Genomic DNA, 13816 nt, shown 5'->3' on the forward strand with positions numbered 1-13816 from the left:
CTGAACATTATTTTTTTTTTCTGTAATAGCTTCAACTCTTGCGCGACAACCGATCGGAGAGAGGACACAAGAAGAACAGCTCTGTAAAAACAGCTAGCAGGTAAGTTAATGCTGCAGCTGTCATTAATACTATTTATGAATTTGTTGATTTCTTAACTCTCAAATTTTCATATAAGAAATGACACCATTCTTTTGGGATATTTTCAGAGGTCTTCTGGGGTTTTTTTGTGATTTACTTTCAAGAATTTCTTTTATATGGCACAATCTTTGCCTAAAATATAGGTATTAGACTTTATTGGTGACTATATCCAACTACACTTACTAAAAGTAATCTTCAGTAAACATCGGAATTAAATGGATGCCAAAGTAAGGTTTGTGCTTCTGGCATGTAACTTAAGTACTGAAAATGTGTAAAATTACCAGTATGCATACATGCTTTTGAAATCAAGCAGATAAATACTGTAACACTTAAATTGTTCTTATATTTTGACAATAAAAATTTCATTGTGAAGACCTATTAAAAACAAATCTTGTTCTATCCTCCAGCTTCTTTCCTCCCCCTAAAAAAGACAAAAAAAATCAACACTGATGGGCACTGGTCTAGAAGTCTGTTCCTAGAGGGTTTTTTATGTATGTTACCTGCTGAATCTATTCTGCTAAATAATTATTTTAATTCTAGTAGTTTTTAAAATGAGAAACTACAGAAATGTTTCCCTTGCTATGCGCAACACCTTACACAATTTTCATGTTGTTCTGTAAAAATGACAATGTGCTATCAAATGACTTTTTTCAAAATATTATAATAGATTTATATCATCATGTAATACTATGGTTTTAAGTGAGACAGTTCTCTTTCAGGCACTTGTCTTTTAGTATATATATGGTCATCCTGAAATAAGTTTTTTATATTGTTAAATACTTGCTGTGATGAATACCTGGAAAGGGAGACCAATACTACTTTCAAAAATATGCATATGAAATATAAATCTATTTCAGTGTATACAAGTTCTGATTACACGCTCTAAAACGTTGGTTATGCAAGTGTTGGTCATTCATCTTCAGAAATTGTGGTTATCTTTGTCTATTAAACCTTTTATATTAAGCCCCAAAAAATTTGAAAATTTCTGCATGTTTTCTGGCAAGGGCACTTGTTAAATCATATTTTTGCTCAGAATTTTAGAATGAGTTCACTTTAGATATGAATTTTCACCATAAATGCACTCTTACTATCAGGCTGCTTGCATGAAACTGAGAGTATAAAGTGGATATAAAGTGAGCGGTAAGAAACAAGTTATATTTAGATCTTTTTCATGCTGTAGCAACGTAAAAAGATGTCTGAGGAATTCAGAATCATAACTTCCTTGTTTGTTATTCTGACCAGTGAAGCTCTTGTGAAGTGATTGCTGCCTACACAAGCAGTTAAAATATTTTTTAAATGGCATTAAATACCTGAAGTGATCTTCAGCCTCTCTTCATGTCCAATCAGCGGTACGTTAGTAGACTGTTATCCCAATAAACAGCTGGCAGGGTTGTGTAGAAGCAATTCGTGGCAAATCCAAGACTGAAGACTGACATTTTCCATAAAGTATCTGTAATATTAAAGTAAGACTTACATAAACCATTATTATGACGTACATAAGGCCACGGTATATTATCATACTGTAATAACTTTAAAAGCAGCAAGGTCACCTGCTAACATCTGGTACCATCATTTCTGTTTTCAAAGGCTTTTTTTTCTCCAGATGGAGTCAGGTTATTTCAAAGTAGTTATTTGTGCTTTTTCAGAAAACCACCGTTTTCTCTGCCTACCACAGAAACTTTACTGTCAATTCTTTAAAGTGACTTGAAGAGAAGTTCTCAAACTTCTATGATAATGATATTTTTAACAGGCCATCTGCTGTCTTAGAATATCAAGTCATATATGTCTTATTTACAAGACGTGTATTGAACAAATTTTAACATTCTTGCTACAGTTTAGCTGCTGAAAATAAGAATTCAATTTGCATGATGTGCAAATATTTTTTTTTTCTCTCAGGCCAGTGACATGTCTGGTGACTGCTTTCTTCCTACAGTTTAAGTGTTGTATAACCTAATATTTTGCTTTTTATCAACAGCTGTTACAACCAAAATAGAGATTGAGTTTCAGATATATAGGAACAATACATGACAAATACATAGTTCATCTCCTCATATGTTCATAGTACCTATCCTCATTTGATTCAAGAGTATTTGGTATTTTGTCCCTTACAAATCAAATTCGTGGTGCCTAATGACATATGTCAGATTTATCTGTGGTTAATATTGAAGGCTGGTTTTGTTATGACTTGATTTTAATTTATCACTTCTACCAAAAGGGTTAATCTTAGTTTCACCAGACAATACAGAGAAGGAAAATGTTTCTGCTTAACAAGGTGTACCTATAGAAATTATTGTTTTAGTAGCAAGTATTTTTCACAGAGTTAATAAAATGGTGAATATCACCTTAGTTGCAAATGTGCATTTTCATTACTGTGTATGAAGTCTTAAAATGGAAATCTGTCATTTAGATTTTTGCATGTGCCCAAATACTTTAAAAACCACTAAGCTACAATGATACCAATCAAATGTCACAAGGTTAAGTTACAGAATTAAGTGACATTGTAGTAAATCTTTCATTATTTCAGTGAGCTACATGCATATGCAGTTAAATCTTCTGTTGAATGCAAGTGTTTACTCACACTTGAAAGTCTGAAGCTTTCTGAAATTGATTCTAAATTAGTTCTTCATGTGTTAAACTATTACAGTTGACATGTCAAGGTAATTCAGATGAGTAACGTCCTTAAAAAGAGGCATACAAAAAGTAATCGTTGTGACCTTATATTGTCTTACTGTTTGTTGCTAAATGCGCTGATAGAACAGCAGCAGTGGGTAAGTATTGGAAATTCTATAAAATTATTGTACTTATCCAGAATACAGTTTAATCTGCTTTTATTGCAAGACTGAATTTCTCCTGGTCTGTCTTTGCATAGTTTTCACACAACTGTATTTCTTGTTGTGGGACTGTATCTTTTTTGTTGCTGTTCTGGAAGACCTTTTTTCTGTTTTTTGTATGTATATGAGATATGTATATACACTCATGTTTTTCTATGCTTGCCTTGACTTTTCTTACCCCTTTTGGATGACTGAACACAGTCCTTGTCTCAGCATGTAGACAATATGTAAATACCCATATTACATTAGATCAGTGACTTGTGGAATAATTTGCTCTGTAAATACATCAGAAGGGTGTGGAGCTCTAAGCATGGCAGTGATCTGCAGCTGTCTCTTCGTGGTGGAATAATACTGATACGTTCTGGGTGAGCTTTACTGTCCTGGGTTGCTTGTATTAGGTTTCTTCTGTCAAAATTAATAATGATGAGCCAATCCTATATGAACTAGCACCAACTTTTACTACTGGCAAGATAATTAGATTGTTGAGAACTGATGATATGGCTACTGATGAACCAGGTGTTAAGGAGGGGGACAGTCCTGCACCGCAAAACTTAGAATGTGGATAGATTGTATTATGCTGATGCAGTTCAACACATGTGGTCGTCTCTATTTGACATATTTAAATACATATATATGTCTATTTATGCCACCTTTACAGATAAGCTTTAATCTACAAATATGTAGCTTTCCCATTAATTACTTACATTAAACCAGTATTACTTAGTATTGTTTATGTAGAAGCTGCCTTTATTTCTCCTGTATAGCCTTGAAAAAGTTCTCTGTTTCCATTATCTCTCTGTGTTAGGACAGGAACAGTCCTCCTCAACCCAGCTACACTGCTGGAAGGTGTTAATTCTTCCAGCTGCTTGTTTCCATCCACTACTCTTTTGCCAGTAGAGAAGTTTTTTGTCTGCATTTTTTAATATGCTTTGGGCAAAACCAGCCTGGTTAGCTCAACTCGCCTATTTAAATTAAATTGGCTGGTTTTGTACAAACCATATTAGGGAGTGCTCACATGATTTCTTCCTCCGGCAGAGCTGTGGAGATGATAATCTTCAGCAGATGTGTGATAACAAATAGCTTGGGATAGTAATGTCTTCATCTGGCGCAGTTGTTAGCAGACCAAATGTCTGTCTGTAGCCTGAGGCTGTGGGCAAACAATTGAATGTGATTGAGTTATGGCGAGTTAACAAGTTGTTGCTCGGCAGCTGAACTGCCATAGCTGATCATGTGCCCCTTGTTTGCCTGCTCCCATCATGAGGTAAAGCACATTTTCTTAAGTCACCTTTGTAAAATTTTTTTAAAAATGAGTTCTGCCTAAAGAAGATTCCCCAGGGCTAAGGGATTCATTTGGTCAGCTACGGAGACAGCGTTGAACGGTATTTTGCTGAACTACTATAACATGATTTTGAACATGTGATTATATTGTTAAATATATGGAGGACCTCCATCACACAACTGTCTGCCTGTATTTATCCTCACAATACCTGTATGAAGTTAGGAAGCACTTTTATCCTCATTTGACAGAATGACCAGAATACTTAGACACCTTAATATTTTGCCTTTGGTCATACAGGCGATGCAATAACTAGTTAATTTATGCTGTAATCTAGAAACAACAGAATTATTTTTTCTACATATTTATTTTTTTCTTTCTGTACTGTAAGTAGAATTTGACACATGCATGCATTGAGAAACTGAAAAGAAAACAGTGCCAGAAGTTCTGCCACTTGCCAGGTTTTTTTGGTCATACCTTGGTAATTCTGTGTTGGCTGAAACACTCCCCCAGGGATCTTTAAAAGGGAAAAAAAAAAATTGTTTTGTAGTCTTATGCAGCTCAGTCCTGGCTGAGCCAAGTTCACAAAAGTGATTTCAAGGTGGAGTAGAATTATACAAGTTAAGTTTAAACTAGGTAACCGATGCTGAGTTAACAATATAGTCAATGTAGCAGCAGCATAGCATGAAGTAGTTTGCCACTTGTTGTGGCTGCAGTAAACTATAGCTTGAGGTAGAGGCGATACCTTGATATTTCTTTAAAAATCAGCAGGAGCCACCTACTCAGCCATTACTATAATGTGAAAGGAGGACTGTGTGCCAGTCATCCAATGATCACCTGTTGCTGCTCTATTTTGAGCTGGCAAGAAGTCTTTGAAGTCTTGTCCTGCTGACAGTGGTGAACGGCATAGACAGAAATACAGGCCTTTGCACTCCTGAAGGAGACCTTCAGGAAAGCACACCCTGGAAGTGTAGTACAAGAATTGTTACGTAAAGGGAATATGTCAGCTGCTACTAAATGGTGATGTGCAAATAGAAACCTAGAACATTAGTCATAACATGTTTTCGGCAACAGTCTCTCTGTCAACTCTCCCTCCTTGCCCTAGTATTCTCAGTCCGGTTTAAATATGTGCATTGTGTTGGTACAAGAGGATGTGTCTCAAGTATGTTGGTACAAGAGGATGTGTCTCAAGTATTTTTACTTTTTATGACTAACAGTATTCTCTATGAATTAGTATTTAAAGAAAGCTCCTAAGAGAAAAATGACACCAAACCTGATGAAAGCTTTTCAAAAGTATGTTATTGCTTTGGTTACAAATACAACTTTCTGCCTTTCCCAGTTTGGAACGGAAACTCCCGTTTGTACATTTGTAGAGCACTTACTCATTTTCATCTGATGATACGGGTCATGGTACTTTTTTACACAGATGTGACAAATAGCATTACAGTTGCTCTTTATTTGATCTTCTAAAGAGACAAAGATGTGCAAGGATTCTGCCCGCTCCCTCTTTCCCACCGTGTCATCTGTTGTTTGGGAAAGAGTCCTAATTTGCAGCAGATACAAAACTATTTGTCGAGTTGCAGGTTTGCCAAAAATAAATGAAACCATTAATTACTACATTTTTTGAGCAGCTGTTAATGGATTGGGATAAGAAAACTGTACATTAGACTACTGGTTAATTACAAGAACTGTAATTGTTTAATGTGGCTTTTGCGGAATGAAATTACAATACCAGAGGAGGTAAATTCAGCCAGTTTTTGAAAATGACATGAAAACGTGCACAGTAAACCTAGGGAATGCATAATGGTTTTACTAGGTGATTCACTTCTGCCATCACATGAACACATATTCCCAACAAAAATACTTTAAAATAAAGTAATATTTAAACACAGCTTTTAATTTAAGTGTAAAATTATTAAAGGTAGTAAGTTAATATCTTGTAACACCAGAGCTAATAATGCAGGAGATTCAGATATAACATTGAAATCCAAATGTGTTTACATCATTAGAAATTAACAACTAAGCAGTTTTATCTCCTCTTTGGAGTGCCATGAAGCAGTAACTGTACTGTTATGATTGGTGCTTAATAATATTTGCAGTTCCAGATTAAATTATGTGAATGTTTGAGGACATTTTGCTTTCCTCCCTTGCCGTCACCCTTGGGGACAATATTATTCCATCAGTTTGGTATTTTTCTTCTCTGTGAAGAATAAAAGATGGTGCCATTTTGGAAGAGGGCAATTCCTGACTGAGTTTTCTATACTGTGGCCTTATTTTTAAGGTGCCAAAAAGATTTTCATTTTGGGGGAAGGGGATGGCATGATGACAGTTTGATTGCTATTTAAAAATGTAGCCAGTATGCAATGCTTTAATTTTATGGAAATCTTGAAGCCTCAGTATTGGTTTATGGATAGATTTGAAGTATCCATTGCTTAAATGAACATTAGTCACTAAGTGTCTTAAGTATCGTATTTTAACTCAACTTTCATGAGAACATTTGCAAAAGTAGCAGAAATTTTGAAGAGACCATGGAGTTTTGAAAATACATTTTTCCATGTGATCTGAGTAGTTTTGTTGCACCTTTAATGCAAAACTAATTGAGTACAAAACCACAAATAGAATTCTGTTGTTATTGCACTAAAATCTAATATACTTTATAATATTGTACATGAATGAAGTGCTAAATGATACAGGAAATTTGTCATTTAAAATTGAATTCCAGTTACACATTAGTACGTTAACTAACAGAAAGTCAATTAGTCCTGATTTTTAAAAAATATATATAATAAAAACTCGGATAACCCCTAGAAATTGTGTACTTCTGGATCCTCCTGATGTACCACCTGGATTGAATTTTCCCCTGAATGAATTGCTAGTGAATTTTTCACTTTCAAGTACCTGAAATTTAGCACATGGTATGCTTGTTTCTCACACTCAACTGTATTAGACTTTCTCTCTCTCTCTCCCCCCCTCTCTCCCCCTGCCCTCCGCTTGTGTTTGTTCTCCAAAGCTCAAGCTTTGCTTGTCTCAGCTTACCTGTTAAAATGCTAACGGCATAAGGATAAAGTTAATTTGGGCTTCCGAGGTGTGAAGACCATTCCTGCTGTTTTAAGGTCTGAGCAGGAGCTATGCGCAGTAACTTGCACTGTAGTTGCACAAACTGTTTAACCTGTTGTTAACCAACATTGCAATCAAAAGAGGTCATATTGCATTTTGTTTTTCTGTGCTTATTGTAAATTAAACTGTTTGTGCAATTTTTACATTGAGTTCCTACTAAGCTTGGAGGGATCCCTGAACCTCATATACACAGAACAGCATCCACTGACACACATTCACTAAAACTGAGGCATAGGCACTCCGACTTCTATCTAGACTGTGGTTTTGTGTAAGGAGAGGAAGAGTTTAGAAGAAAATTTGAGTAGTTTGTTACAAATTATGTAGAATTTTCATGTTTACTTTCTTTGTTGATATTTTGAAGTTGTGGTCATTTATTGTAACAATACATTTCAGCCTATCTGGAAACTAATGTTCAGTAACTGTCCTAGCCAAATGGAAGAAGAGGACACTGTTCAGCCTCCTTGTTTTTGGATTTGGAAATTTGTTTTGCCAAGGCTTCTGTTACTTTATATTTTTAGAAGTTTTAATATCACTAATAATATAGAGCAGGAGGACATAAGGGAAGTTTTTGCTATTAAAGAATTTTGAAACTAGAAAGGACAAAAAAAAAGTCAATGTTTCTTTAACTTTCTCTTATGTGCTCTCCTTTGTTATTAGAAAGTCGAATTTTCCATTCACATTCACTCCTGCACCTGCAGACCCCTTGTACTCAATGGAGTTGCATGACAGTTACTGAGGGGAACGGGCGCAGAGTGTGAGGAAGCGTAATCTGCTTAATGTTCAGTTAGCTTTTGTGATTCCCCCCCCCCCCCTCCCCAGTCCCACCTGGCACACAATTATATCTTTGTTTATCAGATCGACTGCATTATAACTGTACTGTCTTGGCCAGACAATTAGATTGTTTGAAGAGGTGTTTCTCAAGCATAATATTAAAAATAGGGAAGCAGGAGGGACTAAGGAGGAGAACGATGCTGGGGTCCAGCTGCAGAGCTGTTATTTTCTTGGAACTGATTGGAAGGCAGTAGCTTAAGGACTAACTGTAGTGTTTGTAATATGACAAAAAGCTTCTGGATCACTGGTCCAGATCTAGGTCTGAATGACTGATTAAAAATCATTATGTTGTGCTGGCCGTTCACCTACATTAATTGAATTATCGGTCTCTTATAGTGGACCAAATTCATTCCAGTTGGCCATGCTTGCTCACCTTCCCAGCATGGAGGTAAAGAAAGAAATTGATATAAAGGTTGAGTGCTTCTAACCTGATAAGACATTTTCCTTGTCCCATTTCTAAGCTACTATGTGAGATATTTGTGGATTTTTGTAGTGTTCTTTCTTCCTGTGTACCTGTTCTAAAAGTAAAGGGTTTTGAATATGGTGCTAATGTTTGAAGTAATTTAACCTAACTCTATATGAGTGTAATCCAGAACTATATATGTAGGATGTATTTTTAAAGTCTTTTCAACAAAGTAGATTTGTCCTGCACTGACTTTATTTAGTGAATATCATACTTAGTAAACAAATATATGTCCAGAAATAACTGGAAGAAATAGCGTAGCTGAGTAAGCTATCAAGTCCTTCTGTGGAAGTATCTGTTCAAGCCCATAGTTATTGCTCAAGTCATAAAGATATTTTCCAAATCACTTCAGAGCTGGATCAGGGCCCATATGTTTTGGATATTGACAATGTTATTGCAAGATGAAGAAACAAAAGAACGCTTGCTTTAGAATTTTTGAAACAATATTGTTCTGCAACAAGATGGTATTCCATTATTGCAACCTATTTTCTAACTACATTTCACCATTAGACACATGAGCATTATTCATTTTTATCAGGTGTTGCTTGACAAAAATATAATGGAACTTACTGTCAAAAATATTTAGAAATATTCTGAATGAATGAATACAAAATTTATATTCTGAATGAGTATAAATATTAATTTCCTTTCTTGAAAATGTGAAATCATGGCATTTGTTGAAGAAAACTGTAGGTTTTAGCTATTTAATTTTTAACAGAAGTGGATTTCTTTGTTTTATTCCCTCAGTGTTCCTTGGTGGCTTGTTTGTACACCAAGATACTAGTTTGGATTTGCCTTTGTGTAATTCATATACTTTTGATCAATTCCAACTCATGCCCATTTATATTACACTAAATTAACATAATTCAACAGATGTTGATATTTAAATGTTTTCTGGCATTCACATATTGGACAGCTGTCTTAGAGCTTGGGGAAAAGGCAAACATTTAGAGTTAAATGCTGAACATATGCTTAAATTACTAATTAGAAACAAGAAAAAACAATGCATTATCCTTTCTGAGGGCAGTAGGCCTCTACTACACAATTTTTTTGAGAGACTCAATTCACAAAGTACATAAATGACTTGAGATTGGGTGTCAAAACATATGTAGTGATAAAGTTCTTATTTTCCATTGTGTTTGCTAAAATTATGTCAGTGTGGAGTCTGTACATTTGTAGAGTTCAGGTAAATTTTGGACTACTACTGTGTCTGAATGGCACTTAAAAGTGCAGAAAAAAATAACAGAAAGGAACCTATTGGGATATAGTATTAGGTGATGAGATAATCTGATGAGACCAGGGGAAGATTGTATTCTTCTCATAATAGGATTGCACTAGGACTTTCAATAATGCAGGTATGTCACCCTTATATTTAAAGTTATGTTGTGAACAGATTGGCATAGTATGAAAGGAGTTTGATAGAATTGCATGGGTTTGTCGCATCTGTTTAAGATTTAATAAAAGGAAAATAAAGTGCATAGCGCTTGTGGTTAATGTAATAGGTTTTTGCACTTGTGGAGGCAGATGAAGCAATCTGTTGTATAGATGATGTCATTCTTTAGACAAGTCTGAAGAAAAGCTTTGCTGTTTGTAAAGGATGTGGAGGAATCAAGTGTGGAACTGATTTCACCTGAATGGTATCTGAGAAAAGCGATACCAAGAAGAAATATATATTCTTTTTCATAGGCATTAAAAATTAATATATATGCTGCATATGCATTGTGTTTCATTATTATATTGCCATTTCTTCAGCACTGAAAGAAAAGTTTCTGGAAAGACTTTTAATGTATTTCGTAGACAGGACTAATTTGCAGCAGTACTGGTCTACCACTCCTAGTCAAGAGAGAAACCCTTTCAACACTGTCAACACTCTGGTGTTGGGAAAGGTGGGGGTGGTTCTTTCTACAGCCTCCAGAAAGTTAGCATGAGAGAATCTGTATGAATTTGTGATTTATTTCACATATTAAAAACTAAATGCAGCAAACTATAAACCAAGATTTTTAAGGTTCTGATTTCCAGGAATCTGTCTCATGATACTGCCTATCATCAATGCTGCTTTTGCAGGTTCTACAAAAGCTGTGAAATTCTTCTAATTCACTGAGAGGGTTTGATGGAAGTAGAGGTAGACCTGTACATAAGTACGGCCTGAGCATACAATCTGTGTCCCATTATCGAAAGTGCTTTTTTCTGGGAAAAAGGCTCAGGTGAGGAACTGGCCACCAGGAATGCAGCTGTCACAGTAGCTTTGGTGTAGATTGTGGTGAATGCTGAGACATTTAGTACGCTGATTGCCTAGATTGCCACCAGGCACACATGCATGGGACATGTTTCTGTGACAAATAACAAAATAGATTTCAGACATTGATTTGACCTAAAGTCAGGTACATTTTTACTGAGTGAGGTTTATCTCAAATGTTCTTAAGAAAACATTACTGAATTGTGTTTCAAGATTGCCCTGTACCATAATACTAAGATGTGGAGTCCAAATCTTCATTTTAAAGCAACTGTTTTGTTCACTCTTACCTGTCTTCACCCCAGAAACGCTGACCTCAGAGTAGTGTCCTGTGCGTCTACTGAAGTGCACATGTACTATGCATATTTTAGAGAGCGAAAGAAGGTAGCTACCTTCTTCAGAATCGACGAGGAGCCATCCTCTCTAATTGTCCACGGGGCACATACATTACTGCATATGTTACTCTTTTCTGGGCATTCAGACGGAGACCAGAGGCTGTGTCCATGTTTTGGCCAAGCTGTGTGCTACAAGGGGAAGAGGAAATCTTTCCTTATAAAATTCCTTAGCATTGGTTTTCATATATTTTTCCTCAAAAACAAATGCGCCTTGCATATTTCAGTGTAATATTATGAAATCATCATGCATCTTTTCCGTGGTTATATTGAGATACATACCGGAGGCAAGTATTAGAAGTATTGCTTATACCCAGATAATACAGAATAGTCTTCCCGAATTTACAGCACCAATTACCTAGTACACGTATTGGACGTGACACCTTTTGATTAAGTCCATGCTTTTGGAGACTCAGTCAAATGGAAGTGTAGATTTCTGTGTTCATCTTGTCTAATTAGCTAATAGTGTCATTGGACGTTTAGAAGTACATACATAACAGGTTTTTAATGGTGCTTACCTCTAAACTGATCATAAACTGTTCCATGGACTCGGATGCTCTTGAAGCCATTGTCTGCTATTTGTGGAGTTTTAGAAAGGCACAGTAAGAGCTGAAGTTGATTTAAGCAGCACTAATGGATGCACTTCCATTGTCCCCCAGATACAGAAGTGTCTGCATTTTAAGCCACGCAGGAAGTGAGATAATCTCTACTAAAGGTCCATTCTGTGTAAGGACATGAGAACCATTTCGGTGATACTTTTGTTTAAAAGGTACTTAAATAATGGGAGGTTTGCTCAGATTATTCTTTGATTTTATAAAATTGAGCTGTTCCACACATCCCATTTTTTTAATCATTTTATTGGCTTGCTTCTCTGTTATGCAATCGTGAGTTCTGGTTTTTTTCATTTTTAACTGCTGCTGTGAACATTGCTTCACACACTTCTAACTCAATTTCAGTCTATGAGAAATTGTCCAGTCATTTCAAACTTAAAGTGAGTCGTGGTCCTCACTGCATTCTCTCTTCAAACATATCCATATTCATATCTATTTTGTACCTATATTTTAAGACTGAGGACTGACAGTATCAATTAGATTTCCCCTTCAAAATAATTCTCTCAAGTCCCTTCTAAATGCACGCCAGTCAACTCTTGCTTATTGTAATCTCCTGTGAAAGAAGTTCACTTACAAACTTTCATCAAGCCTCTACATTAGCTGAAGCATTCGGTGGTGATAAACTTGCAGAGTTCTACAGCCATCTGCAGGAATGCATTGATACTGTGGCAGAACGGTGTGCCACTATTTACTGTGGATTTGTTGCTCAGGTGAGAAAGATGTTAATTGGAATATAATGGGTAGGCAAGTATTGATCATTACCGATTCATCTAATTGTGATCTAGAAATCAGGCTTCTTGAAAACGTTATTGCATCGTAATAGTATGCAGCATAGGATTTTTCCAAGTTAGAGTACAGATATTTTTCTTAAATACTGTTAAACAAAAAATACAATCTACCACATCTGCCTTTGTTACTAATCAGTACTTTTATTCATTTTTGACACAAGCAGAACATAAAACCATCACCTCCGTTACTTACAAGTAATCTTAGCAATGTCATTGTCTGGTAAATGGTTTGACAGTAAATACACTAAGGGACAAAATGAAGTTTGCCTTCAATGATGTTGTAACCATCGTCACAATTACAGTGCACCAACAAAAGCAACTGCGCTGATATCAAATAAAGCACTGCAGCTTGCACAGAAAGTGACAGCTGCTAACAGCAGCCAGACAGAGTAAAGTGATCAACAGATGTGTTGTTACAATGAAACATAAAATAAACACGCAAACATTTTGTATTTAATAAACTAGTACCCAGAGTTGCCCCACATGAGATGACAGTCTTGCTAGTTTAGGCCATTGTACTAATGCGTGTGAAGGTACCTGCTATATAACACTGTCTTCATCGTGTCTTTCTGAAGGGACTGGAACAATTACTGAATTTGAAGAGAGTTTTCTAATTCTGGGGAGAGGGCTTGTTTTGCATTTTGGTTGGGGGGGTGGATTGCGTTTTTTTGGGTTGTTGGTTTTTTTTTTTTTTACACTTGATATGATAATGATTAGAGAATCATGTAATAAACCAGAGAGGTGGAACTCGTGTTCGGGACTATCTGGTGTCCTACACCCAGTTTATATTGTGTTATCCTTCTCAGTGACTTTGACCAGCGAACTTCTAGCTTCAGTAGCAGCAAAGGTGGTAACTACTAGTGAAAGAGTTATGAACCACTTTGGGTGCTCCGTTGCTCAGAGAGTGGATTGCAATTAAAGTAGTGCAGCTGTAGGTTCCCCTACAGAAGAAACGTTTATTTGGGGAATGTAACCAAATGATCCATTGACCACAAAGGTCAGGGTAGATAAAAATCTGACATAGCCTGTGTCTTGGAGAGGTGAATGTGTGTAACTGCAGAAAAGGTACTTATCAAAAATACTTGTGTATTGAGCTATGAAAATTACAGAAAAAGAGGTTGTGTTGTGTAGGCAT

At 36.0% G+C, this 13816-nt stretch overlaps 1 protein-coding gene across 2 annotated transcripts in view; it reads left to right on the plus strand.

Annotated features, from left to right (window-relative positions):
• Positions 1-13816, plus strand: part of GPATCH2 (G-patch domain containing 2) — a 127100-nt gene that overhangs the window by 93396 nt on the left and 19888 nt on the right. For both annotated transcript variants that reach the window (XM_009472941.2, XM_087776946.1), the window contains one exon: positions 30-100. In XM_009472941.2, the coding sequence (XP_009471216.1) occupies positions 30-100 (71 nt within the window). The remainder of the gene's footprint in view (positions 1-29; positions 101-13816) is intronic.

Source organism: Nipponia nippon, unplaced genomic scaffold, assembly GCF_047370975.1.
Source record: "Nipponia nippon isolate SJK-2023a ecotype South Korea unplaced genomic scaffold, ASM4737097v1 scaffold_4, whole genome shotgun sequence".
NCBI classification, from domain to species: domain Eukaryota; kingdom Metazoa; phylum Chordata; class Aves; order Pelecaniformes; family Threskiornithidae; genus Nipponia; species Nipponia nippon.